Source organism: Protomyctophum parallelum (assembly GCF_964188405.1).
Source record: "Protomyctophum parallelum genome assembly, chromosome: 14".
Classification (NCBI taxonomy): Eukaryota; Metazoa; Chordata; class Actinopteri; order Myctophiformes; family Myctophidae; genus Protomyctophum; species Protomyctophum parallelum.
In genome coordinates, this window is record NC_139709.1 from 30,049,612 (window position 1) to 30,074,271 (window position 24,660).

The window sequence follows — 24,660 nt, forward strand, 5'->3', positions numbered from 1 at the left end:
TTCCTGTTCCAATGCCCTTAAATCTTCATTATTTTTCTTATAAGTTATTAGTTTAGCCTTCTTCATTAATGCAGTCTCCACTATCAATTTACCTCTCATGACAGCTTTCATAGCGTCCCATACTATAGTCGGATCCACTTCCCCATTGTTATTTTCCTCAAGATATGTACTCAAATCTGTCCTGACTTTCTCTTTTCTCACTTCACTGTTCAACATACCCATATTAAGTCTCCATGCTGTCTGCCTCTTCCTATTATTTAAACCAATTTTCAAAAACAGTGGATTGTGGTCCGATAGATCTGCCCCTCCTATCTCACATTCCTTAACTCTGTAACTATCACCCTTATTCACAAAAAATTGGTCGATCCTAGAGTGGACTCTATGTGCAGCAGAGTAATGGGTGAAGTCCATATCTGTCGGGTGGAGTCTTCTCCATATATCTACCAGTCCCATCTCACTCAGTGATGCGTTTACAAACTTAGCTAAATGTGTCTTGCTTCTTTTCTTACTTGTTGTATCTTTTTTATCCGATAAAACCACATTTGTGTCCCCTCCTGCAATCAAAATACCCTTTGTTTCCACAGCTATAACGTCAAACATGTCTTTAAAAAACTTCTTGTCACTTTCTGGCGGTGCATATATGTTTACTAAAGTTACCGGTTCGTTATCTATTCTCCCTTTCACAATAATGTACCTCCCTTCTTTATCTTTAATCTCCTTTTCAAAATCAAAGTTGACTGTATTAGCTATTAGTATTATAACTCCTCTTCTTTTCCCGTTTTTGTATGAACTATAATATGAGTTCCTATAACCAAACCTTTTTAGTTTATCATGCTCCGTTTTGTTTAGATGAGTTTCTTGTAGAAAAAAGACTTGCATTTTTTCTTTTTTCAATTTTGTCATGACCCTTTTTCTCTTAACTGGCGAATTCAACCCATTTACATTCAGCGACATTATCCCCAACTCATTAGACATTGTTATTCCTTATGGTTCCCTTCATATTTGATTCCTGCCTAGTTACATTACAGTATTTGCATCCGCTTGTCGATAAAACAAAAACATAGAACACTAAACACACACATAGCTTCCAAACACGATGTAAAACATCCGTGACCCTTAAACCCTCATAAAGGGGTGAGGGGACATTCCCCGTCTTGCACGAGGGCCCCTCCCTAGACATACTAGTACTAATCTCAACCTGTGAGTTTCCCCAGTGCCTAGCCATTCCCTACCTAATTAAGCAAACCCCTCCAGTTGGTACATTTAAATATTAATGAAGCCCAAGATAACATATTCCCTACAAAGCGTTGGTTATGTACAAATAAAACAATATATATGGGGTTTCAATCTTACTTAGAAATAAACCAAATTGTTATATATATGGTACCCTCTGTATATCCATTTATCTTTCTTTTCCTTCCTTTCTTTCTTTCTTAAAAAATAAAACCAAACAGAAAAAGTCCTTCGCCTATTTACCCCCCCTCGCTCATTCAACCCAACTCTATGTTACCTCTTTTCCCAGCCTATTTCCTCATAAACATTCGTAGGTTGTCCTTAGCTCTCCACGCCGCTCCTCGCCTCTTTTCCACCTTCCTCCACTCCGGCTCCCACCGTTGTCCCCCTTCAGCTCGTCGCCGCTCTCTCTCCACCCCCGCGACTCCCGAGCCCTCCGCCGATGCGCCGGGTCCCGCTGTCGAGTCGCGGTTGGGTTCTCCTTCCATATAGCCTCTCTCCTCCATGGCCTGGGCAACGTCCTCCGCACTTCTGTACGTCTTCTCACCGTCAGGCCACTGTATCCTCATCTTCGTGAACGGCGTCTGGAACCGGATTCCTTTTGCTTTCAACCTTCTTTTGAACGGAATATAGTCCTTTCTCTTCTTCACAACTTCGGGTGGGTAATCGTGATCGAAACCGAGCTGTTTGTCTCCTACTTGTATTTTCGCCTCCCAGGCTTTTCTCAGCACCAATTCCTTCGTCTCGAATTGAAGAAAGTTTGCCACAATGGATCGTGGTGTTGCAGACGGGTGAGTAGGTTTCTGAGACAGTGCACGGTGCGCCCTCTGTAGCTGGAACTGAGTCCCTGCTGGTAAATCAAGTTCTGTGTGAAACAGCTGTTCCAAATATTGAATTACAGTGGTCCCTTGTTCACTGTTTTCTGGACAATTGAATACACGGATATTATTCCGTCTTGCTCTGGCGTCGGCATTCAATTGTCTCTCTTGTAGTTGTTCAATCTGGTCCACCAGTGTCATCATGGCCTCGGTCGCTCCCGTCCTCCAGTCCTCCACCTCTGATATCCGCGTCTGCGCCTCGGCCATGTTCGTCTTCTGCTCCGTCACCTCCTCGTCTTGTCGTTGTAGCTCCCGGTCCACTATTACACGATAGTTTGTGAATTCTTCCTTCATTTCTCTCTTCATTTCTTCTTTAAACTTAGCCAGCTCCTGTTGTATGCCTTCTTTAAAAGTCTTTAGCTCTTTGGTGATTTCAGCGAGCCCGGCTCGTATGACTTCGGCGCAGTCCTCCGCCATGCTGTCGGTGTTTTCTTTCACTCCACTCCCGTCGTCGTTTTCTTTAGTTTGTTTATCTGCTCTATAACTTCGAGTTATCCTACGGCTTCCTTGTTGTTCAACACTCATTTCGTGTCATACCTTTTCCATTTTGAATCTGTTTTTCCGTGGTTATTTTAACTTATCATGCCCAACTTTGGGGAGCTCACTAATCAAGCAGCTCCTTCCTCCGCCATCCTACCGGAAGTCTGTCCTGACACTCTTGAATCCTGATGTAGTTGGCAAAAGAGCTTAAAGGATTTCTGCGTTTCCCTGCATGATTAATTACACTGTGACCACAAACAGAATTCAAGCCATTAATATGCATTTAATTTATTATAGTTTTTTTTAACCCTAATCCACCCCATCACTTATTGTTACTTTTCTTTTATATCCTCTCCTGTGTGTCTCCCTTTTCAGATTCCTGAGTTTGACAACCTATATCTGGACATGAATGGAATCATCCACCAGTGTTCCCACCCTAATGATGAGGATGTGCACTTCCGCATCTCTGAGGAGAAAATCTTTGCAGACATTTTCCACTACCTGGAAGTGCTCTTCAGGATTATTAAGCCCCGCAAGGTCTTCTTCATGGCTGTGGATGGGGTGGCACCAAGGGCAAAGATGAACCAGCAAAGAGGAAGGAGATTCAGGTATGGAGCGATGATGTCACATTTTGAATAATTCCTTTGATCTGTGATCATTGATAATAATAGTCATTAAAAGTAAATTCGTCCTATTTCCAGGTTTATGAACACGTTTCCTTTTCACCTTTAATCAAAGCGTATTAGACTACAATATCTACCTCAAAGTGAAAGCATAAACCAATATTTAATTATATGACTAATTTAAATTAAACAGCGTAACCAACCTGGCTTAGATAATTAATACATTTCCCTTCATTCTTTCAGTTTTCTTCATTTTAAAAACAGACTAAGCTTGAAGGACTTGGACCAATAATAGTGTAATAATCAATGAAAGACATTTTTGTCGGTGTGACCGGGGTTTATAAATATTGAAAAAGGTCAAAGTATTAACAAGAACTTGTGACCAAACAACCACAAGATTTGATGCATTTTCTAAAATGTAACAGTTTTGGACATAAAACGTTTCCACTCGATAGCGATGATAATGATAACGTAAATATTGTGATAATAATGGAAGGACCACAGCACTGTATGCTAGGAAATGCAATCTTAGTGAATTGGAAATGAGGGTGGAGAAAGGGACATTCTTCGTGACTGTGATTGCGAGATGTGAATGACGGCTCCCATAATATTTGTGTGTTTAGGTCGGCCAAAGAAGCGGAGGATAAAATCAAGGAAGCCCTAAAGAAAGGGGAGGTGCTCCCCACAGAGGCTCGCTTCGACTCCAATTGCATCACTCCTGGTATGGTCAAATCTGTTCCTTACACGTCCCTTTTGCATCACTCCTGGTATGGTCAGATATCTTCCATGCTTCCTTCACTCAGGAATGAGAGATACAAGTGTGATACAACTACAACGTTTCACCCCAGTATTATACAAATTAAGTTATTCTCCAGAAGTGTGCTGACGTTATAGTGGCTAGAAGTTATACAAAGTCTGACATGTCTCGACTTCAAAGGTACGGACTTCATGGCAAGACTCCAGGACCAGCTGAAATACTTTGTCCACAACAAGATCTCCACTGACAGAACATGGCAGGGAGTCAGAGTCTTCCTGTCTGGTCATGAGGTGTGTATCGCTCTGTGTTGTACATACAGTACATGTAGGCCATGTGGAATGCTATTCCCTAACAACGGATGTTTTTACAGTGAGGAACTTCATCGTGGCACCATTATGAAGGGTGACGCTGGATCTAGGGGCGCATCGAACTATTAATCACTATGAAAAGAAAGTTCAAGTTTTTATACATTTTCAGTAGCAAACGTTTTAAAGAAAATAGCAGATTTCTTGAAAACGTTTGCCCTCTGAATTTAAATTAGGGGGAAAAATATATAAAGCAGATTTACAAGCTCAGTGTTAGCTCACAATACATCATGTCACTCACCGTTGTGAACTTGTAGATCGGCTATATTCATGTGACATTGTTGTATAACAAAGTAGCCTATAACATAGGGCTTAAAGGACAACTTTAGTTTTTTTCAACCAAGGTTCATGTTTTAGGTTGTTATTAGAGAAAGTAAAAGATGATTGTTATTTTCATTTGCTGCTTTCTTTCGTTTTAGGGATTGTAGCTGTTTTTGACAGGGGGGCGGGGGAATTCGAGCATGGGGCTAAATATGTATTATTTTACAAAACTTTCTAGCAATTTTTTATTTTATTTAATATAGTCCTATATCCCAAGAAATTAGATCTGGCCACAAAAGATCACGAGATCTAGTACTGAATGTGTCAAACTGAAATATTGAGCCTATGACGCACAGTGCGGCTTCTCACCAGTAGGCTACCTTCACATTCAGTAGATCCAGTAGGACTATAGTAAATAATAAACAGCTAAAATCCCTAAATGAAAAAAAAAGAAGAACACTCATCTTTTACTTTCTCTAATAACAACCTAAAACATGAACCTTGGTTGAAAACCACTCGATAGTTGCACTTGTAGCCCTAATGGGTCCAGTGTTGGATGATGCATCATCTTAATGTGTTTTTGTTTCCCCCTGTAGACGCCCGGTGAGGGGGAACACAAGATCATGGAGTTTATTCGCTCAGAGAACGGCAAACCGAATCACGACCCCAACACACGCCACTGCCTCTATGGGCTGGATGCTGACCTGGTAGGAAATACTCCGTGTGGTGATGGCACGCTGTGCAGTATGTGTCTGCTGGTTGTGTGTACATGTCCACCTGTTTAACTTTAAGTATTTGTTTAAAACTGGCTTTGAAACATGTTCATGTCAAGGACCCCCAAATTGATATGTATTTTGCTGTGTACCCCTATTTGAAAAGATGATGTGCCATTGAGATAGATTTAAGAGTAGATTTGTCTAAATGTTTCTAAAATATACAAATAAAGAGTAGATTTGTCAAAATGTTTCTAAAATATACAAATAATAAAGTGTGAGTGTTTAAACATTCCCTCGTTTTTCGGTGGAGCCCCTGGAACTGCACACCTATTTTAATTCATTCTGTGCTATCTACGAATATAATCGTACCCCCTGGGCTAAGGTACGGCATCAGCCATCTACGAACATGTTAGTACTCCCTGTATACTCCATATAGCGGCGGCCGTCAATTTACCTTTTAGCATTGCTCCGGTTGCTATGCGCCTCCGTCCCCACCAGCTATGGGACTTTTTCCATCCAGCTCCATTGAGCCTCCATTATAACATGATTTTAAAAGCCCTGTATCTCTAAAGCTTCGAGCACTGTCCATGTTTAGCCGTCGTGCATCCCGACGATTGTAAATCATTTGTGACTTTGTCTCGCATCGTGCCGGCCATGCAACCGTTTCTTCTGACGAGAGCTAAGGGGTTTGAGCTAATATTACTGATCACTGTGCTCACAACAACAGCCCCCACCTCACTGATAACCCGGAAATGAAACAGAGGAGCATAGAGTGAGAGTGGACGGATGGCACAGGTTAGGTGTGCTTATGCTACCACCTAGCGGCCATCCAAATAATTAAGATCCTGTGGACCAAGGACTGTGCTACATTTCTCTTTTTGTAGATCATGTTAGGTCTGACCAGCCATGAGCCTCACTTCTCCCTGCTTAGAGAAGAGGTCCGCTTTGGAGGTGGAAAGAAATCACAGAAGAGGTCAGTGTTGTTGTTGTCAGTCATAGCTTTTATGCTTTTATTTTCTTAGTTTTCTCATGAGGATGTTCAACATCATTGTCTCTGCTCATATTCTCTTCTACATTGCTCTGGTTTCTTCTCCACGCTCTCCAATCTCTTGTAGGATAACAGCTCCAGAGGAGACTACCTTCCACTTGCTGCACCTGTCTCTGATGAGGGAATACATAGACTACGAGTTCTCAGACCTCAGGGTGAGAGTCATCCACATGCTACTCAAGTGGACTTCCCTGCGAACTGTACAGAAACATTGTTGAAGAAGAACCACGTGTGGACAGATTTCGTGTTTTGAATCTCTGTCCATGTATGCTTGACGAAGGCCTACGACCGAAAACACATTTTTGACCCTAAATCCCATTGTATCTCCTCAAAATGTGGAAATGTCCTTTGACTTCATTGTAATCTCAATATGCACAAGGTATCTTTCTGCCACAATTTATGATCTCCTCGTATCAGAACTAGGGATGGATCAGATTAATCGATTATCGTTAATAGGACCCGAAATCGATTATGAAAATCAATAATCGATCATTGTTTTTTTCTTTTTTTTTAAAATGAAAATCTGTTGGAAAGGCAATATTGTCATCCAAACAGGACAGGGCTATAGGCCTACCAAAGTGTGCCTGGGATGTGTCTGTGTAGCTCATAGAGTATTAAAAGGATAGAGACTGATCTGGCACAAAAAGTTGTTAATCATCTACATCAGGGGTTCCCAAACTTTTTTGACTTAGGTACCCCTTGGGGGAATTTTTATTTTATTTGTAGGGTTCATAAAAAAAAAAAAGATTAATCGATTAATCGTTAATATTGAATTATACAAATCGATTTTCATTTGATACATTTACACATCCCGATTTAGGCTCCAAATTAGCAAAGTGTTCCGTTCAAGTTTTTGAAAGTTATGGCACCCCCTGATTTCTGGCCAAACATACAGCACAAAATTTCTGTTTTATGGACAACAAAACCTGTTAAAATGTACTAAATTTCACACAACTTTCACACAATTTACAAGTTCTGGAATAGATTTGAAAATACATTTCCATGATTGCGTTTCAGGACATATTACTCAAATACCATTGCGCCACAATGCATAATGTTCTGATTGTATCTTCCTATGTTTTCCAGAATGAGATTAACTTTGAGTATGATCTGGAGAGGATCATAGACGACTGGATTCTGATGGGATTTCTGGTCGGAAACGACTTCATCCCCCACCTTCCTCACCTCCACATCAGCCACGACGCACTGCCTATGCTGTACAAGACCTACATCAGTGTACTGCCCTCAGTGGGGGGTGAGTTATACACATAGTACAGTAAAACATATTTGACTAAATCCATACCACATCTATATATCGCTGCATATCTACATTCCCTGCTCCGTCCAAACCTGACTGTGTGATCATGGAACCGTATAAGCTTCACCTACAAATGTTTTTCTTCCCCTGTTGTGATGCAGGCTACCTGAATGAAAATGGCCACCTGAACATGCGTAACTTTGAGAAGTACTTGGAGAAGTTGGCTGAGGTGAGGCTGGTGGTTACAATCCAATTACTTGAAACGGGAAGGGAAATTGATGTTAATTGGGGAGAGCGGCTAAATATATTAATAAAGGTATCTGTTTTTTTCTCCATTTCCTTTGGAGCTGAAAGGAAATGATACGTCATTTTCATTGCTCTTCCCTTTTTCCCAGTTTGATCGAGAACATTTCAACGAGGTGTTTGTCGACCTGAAGTGGTTTGAGAGCAAGGTTGGCAACAAGTACCTTAACGAGGCGGCTGGGCTGGCTGCTGAGGAGGAAGCCAGTGTCAAGAGCAACAAGAAGAGAGAGGTAGGCTACACACACGCACCGCCTATGGCACCGCACGCACGCACACAGTCCTGCCCTGCAGACATTTAGATACATTTACATTTAATTTAAGAACACTCACGGAAAAGCTCATTCTGCACCAGTGTTTCATTTATTTAGAATCAGAATCATCTTTCACTTCACAGTTTTAACATGCCAAAAAAGTGGGTGAAATTATCTTTTGTGCATAGTTCCCATCGTGTTATTTTTCCAAGAAACAACGAGAAGAAGCGAAGGCAAGAAAGAATATTTTAGAAGCTTTGTTCCACACACAGACTCGTAGGGTCTCTCGTTGCTATTTTACAAACGGCACAGCTCTAGGGTCTCTCTTATCTTATTTACAGTACAAACAAGTAAGGGTGTGTGTGTGTGTGTGTGTTGTGCAGGACACAGCCCTCTGTCTTGCAGCGCTGGCGGCGTCAGACGGGGAGGAGACGGCCGGAGGAGGCAAAAGGGGAAGAGGGGCTGTGATGGAGGAGGATGAGGGGGAAGACGATCTATTTGAGACGGAGTTCCGTCAGCACAAACGCACCTACTACATGACCAAGATGGAAGTGGATGTGGTTTCCGAGTGAGTCCGCACACACAAGCGTACACGCACGCTAAAGATAAAGTTTCCCCAAACACTGGGTCGGGACCACTTTTTTGAGTCCCTTTATTTTTTTGTTTCCTACATTTTTGTTTTTAATTATAATTTCCAAACATTTTCAAAAATCATTCCCAAAAAAAGCTAAATAATTCATGAATTAATAACAAAATCCAATGATTTCTTTCAGTAATGTCCTGAAGAAATGAAAGAAAAATCTAAGAAAATTCCATAAATTAGAGCAATTATTTGAGAAGTAGTGAAATTAGCCGATCTTCAAGCTCACAATGTGTCGCTTTGTGTCATGTTGTGAGCTTGTAGATCTGCTATTTTCACTAGTTGGGTCCCGGGCCAATATCTAATTTCTGTTTTTGGGTCACTGGCTGAAAGGTTTGCTAACCACTGCACTAAAGGAAAGTGTTCACTCATGTTAACTGAGGAAGTGTTTTACCTGCTGGCATACAAGTAGGTTGTCACTCCAACATCAATGTCCAACTGTTATGAATATGTTTACAATGACTCTCAAAACTGACTAGTGGTGTCACTGGATCTAAATATGTTTTCACTGTCCTGTGTGAAGCGAGTTCCTAGCCAACCAGGCCAAGTGTTACGTGGAAGGAATCCAGTGGATTCTCCACTACTATTACCATGGAGTTCAGTCCTGGAGCTGGTAAGAACAACAACTCTTCAGTCATTTTCACACTTTGCTCTTGGTGAATTTGTTTTCAACCCAACTGCGCATTATTATTGCTTCAAAGCGATTATTTGGTCAACTATTGCTAGGTAATATGCCTGTATGCTCGACCCACATAGACAATCAGTGCTAATTAACGGCAGCTGTAAACACTGTCTTTGATGTATTGTATGCGTTTGTCCCTCTCATTATTAACTCCTGGACCCAAGTTTCCCGACTTAATTGATTAAGACCTCTTTCCCTGCTGACCCAGAGTTTCCCGCGTTACGTTTTATTTGTTTTATTGGGCGATTTTGATAACTTTTGACATATGAGGTTTTCCGCGGGCACATTGTTATACATACTGTACGTCACACGTTTGGATCACGTGACCGGAAGAAAGCAACTGACGCTCGCTTCTGAGGGATGCTGGGTGACCGAGTCTCCAATGCAATGCTATGGACAATGATGGCAGCTTGCGAGCAGAGCTTCTTGTCACTGGCGATTGTGGAATATCTTCTGACATTAGGACAAGGGGTCGCACTATTTTAAGGCGTAAATTGTACCATCTTAGAGTTAAATTAACAATGAGGATTGATTTGACTGTGTAATGATCACGTAGTGATTACAGCATACATGCATCTATCTAAAATGTCCCCCTCCGTGTCTCCAGGTACTACCCCTTCCACTATGCTCCGTTCCTGTCTGACATCAGGAACATCTCTGGCTTAAAGCTGACCTTTGACCTGGCGAAACCCTTCATGCCCTTTGAACAGCTGCTGGGTGTCCTTCCTGCAGCTAGCAAGGACCTGCTACCAGAGAGCTACAGGGTAAGACGCATGTGTTTGGTCCGAGTCCTACAGTCATGAGTCCGACACCCTACCCAAAACCCAACCCTAAATCTAACCTAACCTCACAGGAAGCCACGAGTTAGTCTTAACCTGCCACTGGTTAGTTGTAAACAGCCACGCGTGTCGGGAGTCACAGGTTAGTTTTAACCTGCCACAGGTTAATTTTAACCCGCTGCACGGGTTAGTTGAAACCGGCAGCTCATGTCGGGAGTAAAGGTGTTGTTGAACTAATGCTTGTCGGACTGTTAGTAACACACACACACACACACACACACACACACACACACACACACACACACACACACACACACACACACACACACACACACACACACACTGTTTTCACTGTATATTGGCACATAATGTGATATTCCTGCTGCATTTACCCATCAAAACTAGCAGGAGCAGGGTGTGCAGCTGAGTGCTAAGTGTTTTGCTCATGGCCCCCATCCATCAATTACCCAATATCTGTGTAACTGATGGATGAGTGAACTTCTATGAATCTTTCATGCTTTCCACTGTATCTTTAGTGGTTTGATTTCATTATACGTTTAAAAAAATGACATGTTCTTTTCAGCACCTGATGACCAGTGAAAGCTCGCCCATTATTGAGAACTACCCTCTGGACTTTAAAACGGACCTCAATGGCAAACAGCAGGAATGGGAGGCTGTGGTGCTCATTCCCTTTATAGACGAGGTATGCACAAAATCAATCATCATTTATTTTACAAGGAAAGGACGAACAGAGCTTCAGACATGTTCCACTTAATGCCTGATTTATACTCAAAGATCCCAAAGTATCACACTGTGACACGGGGTGATACTTTTTGTCTGCTACTTTTGTTGTGCGACACTGGCCCGGAACTATTTAATTGTTGTTGTTTTTTTTCAAGATCTTATCTCTTAAGAAACTAATGCTGTGTTAGTAGTTCAGTAATAATGTAATTTGACCTCAAACTAATTGCAAAAGAGTTTGTTTCTTTTGCAATTAGTTTGAGGTTGATCCTGTGTTTTCCATATATTTCCTGTACTATAGAGACAGTTCATATGCAGGTCACACAACACAAAAGAATAGTAGCCTACAAAATAAAAGAAACACAAACAGGGAATTCTCCCTCTTCTCAATTGTTTTTTAATGATGTCATAGACTGCCACTGGTCACATGAAATCATAGATCAACATGTAGCTATGCCGTTACCAGACCCCATCTGGTCTAATGCTGTGTTCACACGGGCAGATGCAAAGCTACGGTCTACCATTCATTGTCAATGGAAGCCAGCGACGTGAAGATGCAAAGATGCATCCGACGTTTTGTAGCTTAAGCTACAACAGCTACAAATACACTGTGTAGCTTTGCATCTTTGTATCTTTTGCATCTGCCCGTGTGAACGCAGCATAAGACATCTCTCGATTGACGTCCCTTCATAGTTAGTAAGACAAACGACAATGTGTGCTGTGCGTGCGTATGTGTTCAGAGATGCCTGCTGGCAGCTATGGAGCCCTTCAATGACAAGATGACGAGAGCAGAAAAGGCCAGGAACCATCATACCGAGTGTGCCGTCTACACGCACGACCCCGATATGGACTTCACGTACACCTCCACCCTGCCCGAGCTGTTCCCCAACATCACACACTGTCATGTCAGGTACACACACAGGAATAAGGATACTTCCTACTTAACCCATTCTGACCTGAGATCAGATTCTAAAAATGTCTTCCACATCCTGACAGTTTTCTGAAAAAGCTATGTTTCTATGTCAGTCGTTCTTCGATTTTTCAAAAATAGCAGACCTACAAGCTCGTAGCGCGCCACTCGGTGGCGCGCTATGAGCTTGTAGATCTGCTATTTTTAAATAACTAAAGCATAACGTAATGCTAACACCAAAATGGGTTCCCGCCCAATGGTCAAACGGATTAGTGCCGATTTTGACAGCAAATTTAGATTTCAGTTTAGTCATGGACTTTGGAATTTGGATTTAGTAATATTTTAGTCATCTGAAAGGTTTTAGTGTCTAATTTTAGTCGACTAAAATGTATTTTGGTGGTCCTTGATGGCGTTGTAATGGCTGAAAATTGTCGGTCTACAAGCTCACAATGCGTTGCGCTGTGAGCATGTGATATGTTGTGAGCTTGTAGATTTATTTTCAGCTTTCAAACAAGCATAAAATGACTTGTCCTTTAGTTCTACTGGACCTCTTCTCCACTACTCCCTCCCTAACATTTTTAGTCTAGTTTTAATTTGTTGACGAAATTGTCAGTATATTTAGTTTTAGTCATCATAGCTTAGTTCTTATTTATTTTGTTTTGTTATTTAGTATTTAACTGCTGCATTGTGGATTATTTGTCTGTGTGCTAACAGGCAAACTCCTGTCCCCATGGACGCCTGGTACGTGTCATTAGACCACGTGGGTCGTCGCATTGACCGCTCTGCTCTGTACTTCTGTGGTTTCCCTACCCTGCAACACATCAAACACAAGGTACATGTGTGTGTGTTCTGTCTGCATGCGTGTGTGTTCTATCTGCATGCATGTGTGTGTGTTCTGTCTGCATGCGTGTGTGTTCTGTCTGCATGCGTGTGTGTTCTGTCTGCATGCGTGTGTGTTCTGTCTGCATGCGTGTGTGTTCTGTCTGCATGCGTGTGTGTGTTCTTTCTGCGTGCGTGTGTGTGTGTTCTTTCTGCGTGCGTGCGTGTGTGTGTGTGCACGTGCTAGCTAGAGCGCTGTTTCCCAAACAGTGGGTTGGGACCCATTTGTGGGTCGCAGACACATTCTTTTTTCTCGTTTCCTTTTATGAATTCAAAACAAATTTATTAGAAATTAGAAAACGAATGTTTAAGAAGTAGTGAAAATAGCCGATCTACAAGCTCACAATGCAGTGCGACGCGTTGTTGGGTCCCGGGAGAATGTATAATATCTCTTTTCGGGTCACAGGCTAAAACGTTTGGGAACCAGCGTGATAGAGGCAGCAGGTTGGCAATAGTGAGTTTCCTTTCCTTTCATTCTCGTCTTTGTGTCTCTATAGTGGTACAAAAAGAAGAATGGAGTGATGGTGTTCCAACACAGCAGCAGAGGAGAGAACATGATGCTCGAGATCCTCAACAGATTAGAGGCGGAGCCAGTGAGTGTGTGTGTGTGTGTGTGTGTGTGTGTGTGTGTGTGAGTTTGCACGAGCGTGCGTGTGCACGCAAGCATGCTCACTAGAGCTAGAGTTATGTTATAACTCTTATTGATCCTTTAATAAAAGCTGATCTATTATTTTATTCAAATTGGCCTGAAAAGAACAAACAACCGCACACTAAAGTTTTTTTCATTGCATTTGAAGACAGTGTGCGGGTATTTTTCATTACGTTGGGCACCTAACCCACTCCTATGCACCTGTCGCCTGTAGGTGTGTGCAAAAGCCTTGCTTTTTATTAAAATTGGCCTGAAAAATATATTAGAATTTTTAAAAGTTTGGGACATCGTGGAGGGCCATTCATTTCTAGAGGGACATTACTTGGAAACATTCTCATTGAACAAATAGTTGTTGATTGGATAGATTTTTAGCAAGAGTATGGACAAGATATTATGCACCCGCTCCATGCTAACAAGTAGGGCAGAAAAGACAACGGGCTTTGATCATCATCACCTTTATTTATACAGTTGAATACCGTTGAGGGCAAGCCCTCATTTTCAATGTAGCCGAGGTTACAATACACAAAATACAGTCAAAAACAATACACCCAACACAGCATTATAAATCAGGATAAATTACAAAGGAACTTTATGCAGAACAACCATCAGTAAAATAAATCAATTGAAGCAGGAGCAATCACGGTGAAAATACTGACCGAAGGATGACAGGGAGCTCAGTTTTAACAGTTTTGGAGTTCATTCCATGAAGTTGGGCCAATGACAGAAAAAGCTGTCTTGCCAAGTTGCCCAACTCTGTCTGAGTCTGAGGAACCTTGAGCCTTAAGAAATCACTAGAGCGGGTCTAATAGGTGCTATTGTTCAGTTCCAAAATGGAACAAATATAGTCAGGGAGAATCCCAACAATGGCTTTATATAAAAAGAGGTGCCAATGCTTAGGTGCCAATGCCTATGCAGGCTTTTGATGATGTGTTTTTCTTTCTATAATATCTCTCTCTTTCATTCTAATCTCACCTCTTCACTTTCTGATCCTCCTCCTTGTCTTCGTTCCCCCTCTCTCTCTAGGTGTGTGAAGATGTAGCAGAACTTGTATTGGGGAAGTCTGTGTTTGTCAACTGGCCCCACCTAGAGGAAGCTCGCATCATTGCAGTGTCTGATGGAGAGGCTAAGTAAGCACCGCATCCTGATATGGCACTGTTTCCCCAAACAGTGGGTCAGACTCTGAACCTGTTTGTGGCTCGCGGACACATTGACATTTTTTTTTCTTTTTGTCATGTCATGTCATGTGAAAGCAGGGAATCAAAATTCAAATTGACATATTGGTTGTTCAGTTTGACCCACCAGTTTTGGAGATATGGCTTATAGAGTAATGTCTTGCGGAGAAACAGCAAGTTGAGAAAACATGCTTGAAATGTTCACATCTGTGGACTCATTACACCTAGCTACATGTTTAAGCATTTATTTCATATCTATGTCTATATGTCTATTTCAGCTCTGACATTTTATTTCAGACATGCTCTAGTATGTGAAGAGTCTGCCTGACTGTGCTATTAACTCATTTTAACTCATTTTTCTCCTCTCCTGAACAGTTAGTCTTGCCTCTGTATCAAATCGAGTCACATTTGGTTTTAAATTATTGATTCAAAAGATTTTCAAAAAAACATTCCCCCAAAAAGCGAAACTTTTCATGAATTAATAACAAAATCCAATGTTGTTTTGTTCAGTAATGTCATGAAGAAATGAAAGAAATCTACAAACTTCCATAAATTAGAACAAATATTTAAGAAGTAGTGAAAATATTTGTTCAGATATTTTTACAAATATTATTTTGTACCGCTTCGTGCCACGTTGGGAGCTTGTAGATCTGCTATTTTCACTAGTTTGGGTCCTGGGCGAATATCTAATTTCTGTTTTGGGTCACGGGCTGAAAAGTGTAGGAACCACTGATATTGGCAACACAAGCCTCAACTATTAGAATAAGAGTGAGAACTAAAGGAGAACTAAATGGTGCGGACTCTTCCTATAATCCCCCCCCCCCCCCATCTATTTTTCCATACTGTACGTTTTCCCCTTTTCTACTTTAACTGTACATATGATTTCCTTTCATTTTTATAGAAGTGTGTAATTGTACATCTTTAAATGTTCTGATGAATTGAAGACGGAGGACCCTGTCTTAGCGCTTTTCTGGTTTCATCCTCGTAGCAGTTTTTGTATTGACTTGAGCTTTCGTTTGAAATGTATACCCATTCTACAAACTGAACACAATTTTCAATCAATGAATCTGAATGTTTTTGTTTTTTCCAGAATTTCCCTGAACGAGCCCCCCGGTGTCCAGAAGCTGTATCACAGGTCCTCCACTCCTCCCCCTACCAAGGTGTTCTACCTTTCTGACAAGGAGCAGAAGGACTGGCTCAAAGACGTCCAGGGAATCACAGAACAGTAAGGACGGGCAAGAGGGTCGCTCTTCTACTCCTCTACTCACTTGGATATGGCTTTATGCACACAGAATAACTCTTCCTACTGCCGGGCCACTTCCCTACTTCCTTCACCAATGGTATTAATTAAGGCTCTGTTCCATTTAGTGTACAGTGGTTTTCAAATATTTTAATTTCAAGGACCCCCATGAGTATACACACTCAAGGACACTTTGAGACCCACTGGTGTAGCAGAGTGTTTCCAGTGAGCCATCATGCACAGTAGAGAATACCGGCTGAGAAAGCAATATTATCTTTCCATAACCAAAAATTCACTGCAAAGGTTTGGTTCTCCAATCTGATGTTGTTGTCATTGCCCCTATTGCTACTAGAGAAAAAGCTATAAAGGAAACACTGGGTTATCATTTGAAGTTTGATAACAGAAGTATTTGTAGATTATCACTGCATATAATGTGCTCTTGTTATGTTCCATCGTAGTAAATTCATGTCATCTCGTCTCTTGTCAGCTACGGGAAAAGGAAAGGGATCATCGTCAACGAGACAGCTGTGGTTCTGTATGGTCAGCTGTTGACTGGACGGAAGTATGTGCCCCGAGCCAACGGAGTGGTGGAGCTAGAGAAGCAGTGGGCCAAACAGGTCCTGTGTTTCGCCTACCAGGTCGTGGTTAAGGTACGTGTGTGGGTTGACTTGGCAGTGATGGGGGGGGGGAGTACTCAAAACTTTTTTTTTTACTTGAGTAAAGGTATCAATACCGTAATATAGAACTATTCCGTTAGAAGTAAAAGTCTGGAATTCAAAATGTACTTGAGTAAAAGTACAAATGTATTGGTATCAAAATTTACTTTAAAGTGCTAAAAGTATTGTGAGATCAGCTAGATGAGCTATTTTCAAATGACCAAAATGTATATAGTGCTCAATAATAATAATAATAATAAAACTTTTATTTGTATAGCACCTTTCATGACATGAAATGCAGCTCAAAGTGCTTTACAGAGCAATGGAGAAAAAAAGAAGAAAAGCAAGGCAACGACATTAAAAAACAAGCAGTAATGCAATACAGTGAGGACAAAAATAAAAGATCAATTAAAAGCAATGTTGTAGAAGTGGGTCTTGAGCTGTGCTTTAAAAATGTCTACAGAGGCTGCCTGACGAAGGTACAGTGGGAGCTTGTTCCATGCCGACGGCCCGTATAAGCAAAAAGCTGCTTCCCCGTATTTTTTAGTTGCCATTTTTTTAGGCAAAGCGAGCAGGCCAGCAGTGGAAGACCTTAGGGGGGCGGTTTGGGACATATTTAGGCAGGCAGTCATGTAGGTAGGAAGGTGCGAGACCATTGAGAGCTTTATACACAAGTAAAATAATTTCAAAATCAATCCTAAAAACAACCGGAAGCCAGTGCAGTGAAGCCAAAACTGGAGTAATATGTTCTCTCATCTTAGTTCTAGTTAAAACTGGCTGTTGCATTTTGGACAAGTTGTAATCTGTCTGTTTTCTTAGGCAGTCCTGAAAAAAGTGCATTGCAGTAATCAAGCCGAGAAAAAACAAAGGCGTGGATTAGCGTTTTTGCATCGTCCAAAGACAAATAGGCTCTGATTCGTGCAATATTTCTAAGGTGAAAAAAGGCAATCTTGGTAACATGATTAATGTGTGAATTAAAATTCAATTCAGAATCAATAATGACCCCCAGGTTCTTTACTGTACTGTTACTTTCTACAGTCAGGTTGCCAAGTCTGCTTATTATTGATTCTTTCTGCTCACAAGAGGTTAATATGTTTTGTAATACCGGTAATCAAAATCTACAAAGTGACAAACTAGTGACTAAAAGTTTCAAATAAATGTAGTGGTCTAGTGGAGTACAATATTTGCCCTCTGAAATGTAGTGGAGTAGAAGTAAAAGTATTGAAAATTGGAAATACTCTAGTAAAGTAAAAAGTACCTCAAAATTGTACTTAAGTACAGTACTTAAGTAATGGGTAAAGTGGGATTGTCCAGTCCTTCCATATGCATACTACTGAAATCAAAGTAAATGGACATACACACCCCTTCTCTTGATTTCTTTTTGATGGGCTTAATACTCTAGTCCAACAGATAGATATGATTCAAACAGTGGCATTGAAATTAACCAAGGGATGGTCAGGGTTGGGTACCGAATAGTCTCGCGTAGCCAGACAACTATTCCACAATCTCCGAATGCTACATAGAGTCTGGAACGTCACCTCCCGCAATCCGAGTAATGAAGCTTCCATTTCCGTTCACAAAAATACATTTAAAAGAAATCTTTCCTTTTTTATTTTTTTATTTCCATTTCTGCTAAGCACCAAGCTATATTTGCTTAGATGATTTCTATTTATATTAAGATAAATGTACGCAACTGTAAGGACGAAACGGAAGTGGGGGACTAGTCTCCACTTCCTTTATTGCTTACTCATGATAGAGCTTCCGTTGCTCCAGACTGTATGACACATTGACGCATTTTATTATTTGATAATTACGAGAGGCAACAGTCTGGCAACACGAGTCTAGGTATCGAGCCCGGTGTCTGCCTCTGATGTATTTCAAGCTATTCATTTCCCTCATAATGCTACATTGTAATCAAGAAATATGTGCTTGTTTAAAGAAAATGTGGAGACATTTATATATATATACAGTATATACTAGACCTTGTCTTCTTGTTCTCACTAGCTTCCTCTGTCGCCATGACTTTTATATTTTGGCTTCTCCTCCTCTTTTAACCATATATCTATTCTCTCTGGCACTTCTCTCTCCGTGCATCATTCAGGACCTCAAGGCCTTTGACTCATCGTTGAGTCGCTTCAGGACCTTGGAAGAGCTGTTCCCCCCTACCACCACTGTCTTCATGGTGGGCAACCCCTACTACGGTGCCATAGGAGAGGTAACGTCTTCCTTTCCACTTCCATGTGTAACGGGACTAAGACGGATAGACGGCTGGTCCCAACCTTTGTTTATTTATTTAATGTTGCCTTTTTTTCTTCAAAAGAGACAATAAATGCTCAGTATAACACTGCAACTGCACTCAACTGCACAGCAGCATGCGTTTCATAATTGAACAAACTCTCACAGTTGAAATGACATGAGAGTTCAGTTTACATGAGACTTGATGCACTCACAAACTCTGTTCCCCTGGTGATACCTCGCCACCTACTGGTGATATACTGGTACTTTTACACTTCTGCAATAATTAACTTCATCACAAATAAAACATAGAAAACCTTCAGTCACACCCACAACATGTTTGCAAAATCACACTTTTAAATTGTCAGCAACGTATCTGGTTGCGCCACACATGCTCCTCAGTGTAATAATGATATTACAATTATTTTTGCCTTCATTCTTTTTTTTGGTGTTGTACAGAACTTATTGGCCCAAAAAGCATCATCAGCATCGTCAACAATGTAGGCTTGTTATTTGTACTACAACCGCACCTGCACCTAAATGGCTCATCACTCTGTGTGTTTGGTGGAAACAGGTCCAAGAGTCCAGTGATGTCATCAAAGAAGGCCGGGTACGGGTGGTCTTCAGCGCGCCGTACGAGCCACAGCTTGAAAGCTTGATGCAGAACCAGCATGTAAGAGACACGCTTCGTGTGTGTGTGCGTGTGTGTGTGTGTGTGTGTGTGTGTGTTTGTGTGAGAAACATTTTACTGACATCCACACTTAACTTTTAATCTCAATCAGAACACTGTTTAAATTGTAGGGATGCACTGATAGGAAAATCTTTGGCCGATTAAAATACAAAAACAAATGCGTCAAATAAGTAAATGTTCAGAATCTACAGCTTGGTAGGCTGCAGATAACCAGCACACCAACATAGCCAACACAAAATGTATGATCATCAATAACAGATAAACATCAGTTTTATTTGCGGATGCCGATCATCGGCAAATACCGATGTGTGACCGATACGTCGATGCTGATCCCTATTAAAATGTAATGTATACAGTATGTCTGTATCTAGTCTTTCCACCCATCTCTGTACAAGACCAGCTTGAAGTGCACCATTGTTATTTGTTCTACAGAAATGCAGTGTGAAGTAGTCCTGAACTGCAGTGTGCTAGCGGTGCTCGGGTGGCACAGTGGTAAAGTCCCTGCCCACCACAGCAGAGGTTGTGGGTTCGAATTTGCCGTGGAGCAACCAGCTTTGTCGGGCGTCAGTCTGCACAAAGACAATTCTCCCGTGCTCCCAAGGGGTCGGGCAGGGAGGGTGATAATTGGCATTGCATGTACTCCAGAGGGCTAGGGGGAGGCAGCTGTCAACGGGGAGGAGTAGCACGAAGGCTCTATATAATCTACAAAATAGAAAAGAAGTCTTAACCCATTTTGGGCAGGAACCCCTTTTGGTGTTAGCATTATGTCATGCTTTAGCTATTGAAAAATAGCAGATCTACAAGCTCATAGCGCGCCACCGAGTGGCGCGCTACGAGCTTGTAAAGCTTGAAAGATCGAAGAACCACTGACATAGAAACATAGCTTTTTCAGAAAACTGTCAGGATGTAGAAGACATTTTTAGAATCTGATCTCAGGTCAAAAAGTCTTAAGTGCAGTCCTCCGAGTCCTGACTGTGTTAGTGTGCGTCCTACAGAAATACAGTGTGAAGTACAGTCCTGGCTACGTCCTGGCGTCTCGTCTCGGCATCACCAGCTACCTCGTCTCCCGCTTCTCCGGGAGCATCTTCATTGGCCGGGGCTGCAAGAAGAAGTGAGTGTTCGATCGATCCGTCTGCAGGAAAAATGATTCCCGGTCAATGAGTTGTTTCTTCTCCCACATGTTTTACACACTGATAAAAAAAAGAACATAACATTTTCCTTTTTCCTTTCTGCACTCCCACACATTTATATGTTCATTGCCTCGGTGCTCGTCACTCATATCTGTAACTGCTGCTTCAAACGGTGCCCCTCCTCTAGTTTAATTGTTTGTCGCCGTCGCTCTCATTTTGTCTTCTTCCTCCCTGTTGTTTTGCAGTCCCTGCGGGGAGCAGAAGGTCAACGTCGGTTTGAATATGAAGTTTAATAAGAAGAACGAGGAGGTTCCTGGCTACACCAAGAGGACGGAGAAGGAGTGGCTATACTCTTCTGCTGTGGAAGAACTACTGGCTGAATACCTGGACAGGTGTGTGTGTGTGGTGTAAGACTTAACCACTTGAACCTGTTTGTTTAACCCATTTAGGCCTGACCTCAAACATTTCAAAAAATATTCTAAATCCTCCAGTTTTCTGAAATAAATATTTTCACGATTTAAAAAAAATAGCAGACCTACAAGCTCGTAGATGAGCTTGTAGATCGGATGTAGACCGGATTCATACAGTATTGGTTTTCCAGTATTTGGTATTATCAGGGAGTTCACCGCCAGGATCTCCACCATCATCATGTGTTGTGTTCCTGTCCTGCAGGTTCTCCGAGGTGTTTGATGCCGTGTCCAGAAACAGCCAGGACGACGTGTTTTATGAAGATGACATCTGGCCCGGCGAGGATCAGAACAGGTATCAGAAATGCATACTTTTCATTTTTGTCAAGTCTTTACATATCGTCACCTTCTTAACCTCATTTTTTGAGGATTATTTTGGGGCCACCTCCTAATTTTAAAGGATCATGTTGATCCCACCCCTTCTAGTAAAATGGGTGTGGCTTAGGCCAAAATAATTGGCCTAAGTCAATGGTTTTGTGACGTCATCAGGAGTAAATCAGTTAGTAAATTGGCCTAAGTCTAAGGTTTAATCCTATTTAATTCAATGTAATTTTATTATATGTTACATAACTGACAGACAGTGTTGTTTATTAATAGACATAAATTGTTATAAACGTTTTTATTTTATTTAATTATTGACTTTGGGCTTAGGCCATTAGTTTACGATATTATTTTTTCTATGCTTGGAAATAATTTGTTCAGTTGAAGACCATGGCCTCCTAGATTATGACGAGTACGCCACTCCTTTCCCCACGCAGTGCAGAGAAGGTTATGGAGGTCTCCTCCTGGTTGAAGAGTCTCCCAGCCAGCTCCATCAGCCGTGCGTCCTGTTCCCTCCAGGTGCTGGACTTTGCCATTGTGGAGAAAATAGAGGAAGAGGTGGAGAGAGTCAAGGTATAAGACACACCATGTTTGTTAACTCCTGTCTACTGTCACTGGAATCGTTCTGTTTATTAAGGTAGGGTACGTGATATCTTCTGGTTAAAACAAAAAGTTTTTTGTTAAAAGTTTAAATCACTATATTCTGATAGTAATCAATACTAATCATTGCTATCTAGTGTATTTGTTCAGTATCGGGGGTCTCCCTGTCTCTCCAGCTCTTTAATAAACAGAAAATACATTTTCAGGTCTGACAAAATGTCAGCCATTCAGGAGCCAGTAGCTATTTATGAGCTTAATTTTTATAGTGTTCCAGTTCCAATTTTGTCTGCTCATTTCCTTGTGTCACCACTTGTTTAGTCTGTATCCTGACTGCGTTCTCTATCCTCAGTTTCTGCATTTTCTGTTTAATAAAAAGCTGGAGAGACATGGCGACTCCTGTTACCGAACAAACACACTGACTATAGCAATGAGTACTATCACAATATACAGCTTTTTAAAACGTTTGTTAACCAACGAAAATCACTTACACTACCTTAATTGTTCTTTCAAGTCTGTTGACCATTCTGTAATTTCACTCATTTCTTTCTCTCTCTCTCTCAGGTGAAGAAGAGCTGTAAGAAAGTGCGGGTGACAGTCAAGCCTCATCTCCTGTTCAGGGTGAGTCTTACTATGCTAGTTTGAACTATTCTGTTTCCCATCGCACTATTTCTACAGTGGGACATTTGGAAGGGATGTGTTCAAATCCAATCTTGCTATTTGCTGCTGTGACCTTTTGGTTACACTTGAGTCGATGGTGCGATCATCACTAAAGTGAATTTATCTGGAGAACTGAGCCATTCAAAAAGGTATGCGGCATACGACTGATTTCAGTCATTTGGATTCCATAGAAGCCAAGCGTGTCTTCTGTGAAAGCATGCTGCTCTCTTCCAGAAACAAGAATTGTCTCGGAAATGTCACGATTTCTACAGCTGGTCGGCCTAAATCATCATCATTACATTCTCAGTCTTAACCCATTTATACGATTCTACAAATGTCTTCTAAATCCTGACAGTTTTTCTGAAAAACCTCATGTTTCTATGTTAGTGGTTCCTAAACATTTTCATGTCAAGGACCCCCAAAAAATATATGTAATTGGCCGCCGACCCCCATCTGAAAATATGTTGTTTCAGGGACCCCTCAGATTTGAGTTAAAACGTTTGCTCCGAAAGAATATATATTCAAAGATTTGCGATTTACGATTTTTCAAAAATCTAGTATAACATAATGCTTACAACACCAAAAGGGGTTCCCGCCCCAAAATGGGTTAAGAGATTTTATTTTAGCGTTATTCCGTGAGTATCTATCCGCGTGTGTGTGTGTGTGTAGCCCTTAGAGCAGCAGCACGGCGTGGTGGCCGATGCAGAGGCGGACTACCACCTGTTTGACCGTGTGGTGAACATCAGGGAGAGCTTCACCGTCCCACTGGGTCTCAGAGGAAGCGTCATCGGCATCCAAGGAGGTGAGACACCAGACAGTGGCCTTGTGGTTAGACTAGTGTCCGCCCTGAAACTGGGAGGTCGGGGGTTCGATCCCCCAGCCGGGGCATACCAAAGACACTCGGCACTCAGCAACTTAGGCATCAATGGGTTCGATTGGGGGGGGGGTCAACTCAACTAATCAAATGTCATGCAAACGTTGTGAGATTTTATTTTGCTTTAATCCGTGTAACTGTGTGTGTGTGTGTGTGTTCAGCGGAGCGTGAGGCAGAGATTCTCTATGAGGTGGTGTTTGATGAAGAGTTTGTAGGAGGTCTTACCATCAGGTACGGCTATGTTTATATATACAGTATTCAAAGATTTGTGCCACATTTTCACGATTTTTCAAAAATAGCAGACCTACAAGCTCGTAGCATGCCTGTCTGCTATTTTTCAATAGCTAAATTATAACAATGTTTAAAACACCAAAAGGGGTTCCCGCCCAAAATGGGTTCCAACACTCCATTCCAACACTGCTCATATAATACCAGTATTAAAGATCTACTTGTGTGTGTGTGTGTGTGTGTGTGTGTGTGTCTTCCCAAGGTGTACTCCAAGCCGTGGTTACCGGCTGCCTGCCTGCGCTCTCATCAACCTGTCGCACGGCACCCGGGTGGAGCAGGGCTCCCACAAGCTCACCGCCATCGTCAAGCCGCAGCCCGCCACCACCCCCACCTCACACCGACAGCTGGCCGGACTCAACCACTCGCCACGGTCGCCCTTCATACCCACACATGTAAGAGGAGAGAGAGGAGTGTTAGTTGACCCATTTAGACCCGAGACCAGATTCTACAAAATGTCTTTCAAATCCTTGATTCCTGGTTTTCTGAAAAAACGTATCGGTGGTGCCCACTGGTGCTCAAACCTTTTCATGTCAAGAACCCTCAGAATGATCTGTATTTGGCCCCCATCTGAAAATATGGAACAACATATTGTTGTTCCAGGGAACAACAATATGTTGGAAGCTAAAGTTTGAGTTACAAATGATCACTGTGAAAAAATATCAAAGATTAGCATCTATTTTTCAACCGCTAAAGATTAAAATAATCAAGCTATGAGGTGACACAGATGCGTCCTCAGGTCTAAATGGGTTAATACATGCATGCCCGAGGGCAGACATACACACAAACGCATGTGTACAGTGTACACGGACACACACACACACACACACACACACACACACACACACACACACACACACACACAGGATCCAATTGTTC

General features: G+C 41.7%; 1 protein-coding gene across 3 annotated transcripts in view; it reads left to right on the top strand.

Moving 5' to 3' along the window:
• xrn1 (5'-3' exoribonuclease 1) overlaps positions 1–24,660 on the top strand; it is a 38,371-nt gene that overhangs the window by 4,860 nt on the left and 8,851 nt on the right. For all 3 annotated transcript variants that reach the window (XM_083782176.1, XM_083782178.1, XM_083782177.1), the window contains exons 2-30: positions 2,967–3,199; positions 3,838–3,935; positions 4,152–4,261; positions 5,194–5,304; positions 6,198–6,286; positions 6,429–6,516; positions 7,448–7,616; positions 7,781–7,848; positions 8,015–8,152; positions 8,557–8,741; positions 9,337–9,426; positions 10,103–10,259; positions 10,858–10,977; positions 11,756–11,925; positions 12,640–12,757; positions 13,302–13,397; positions 14,477–14,580; positions 15,716–15,850; positions 16,353–16,515; positions 18,623–18,736; positions 19,331–19,429; positions 20,443–20,558; positions 20,823–20,969; positions 21,250–21,339; positions 21,803–21,938; positions 22,527–22,583; positions 23,292–23,424; positions 23,658–23,727; positions 23,987–24,176. In XM_083782176.1, the coding sequence (XP_083638302.1) occupies positions 2,967–3,199; positions 3,838–3,935; positions 4,152–4,261; positions 5,194–5,304; positions 6,198–6,286; positions 6,429–6,516; positions 7,448–7,616; positions 7,781–7,848; positions 8,015–8,152; positions 8,557–8,741; positions 9,337–9,426; positions 10,103–10,259; positions 10,858–10,977; positions 11,756–11,925; positions 12,640–12,757; positions 13,302–13,397; positions 14,477–14,580; positions 15,716–15,850; positions 16,353–16,515; positions 18,623–18,736; positions 19,331–19,429; positions 20,443–20,558; positions 20,823–20,969; positions 21,250–21,339; positions 21,803–21,938; positions 22,527–22,583; positions 23,292–23,424; positions 23,658–23,727; positions 23,987–24,176 (3,594 nt within the window). The remainder of the gene's footprint in view (positions 1–2,966; positions 3,200–3,837; positions 3,936–4,151; positions 4,262–5,193; positions 5,305–6,197; positions 6,287–6,428; positions 6,517–7,447; positions 7,617–7,780; positions 7,849–8,014; positions 8,153–8,556; positions 8,742–9,336; positions 9,427–10,102; positions 10,260–10,857; positions 10,978–11,755; positions 11,926–12,639; positions 12,758–13,301; positions 13,398–14,476; positions 14,581–15,715; positions 15,851–16,352; positions 16,516–18,622; positions 18,737–19,330; positions 19,430–20,442; positions 20,559–20,822; positions 20,970–21,249; positions 21,340–21,802; positions 21,939–22,526; positions 22,584–23,291; positions 23,425–23,657; positions 23,728–23,986; positions 24,177–24,660) is intronic.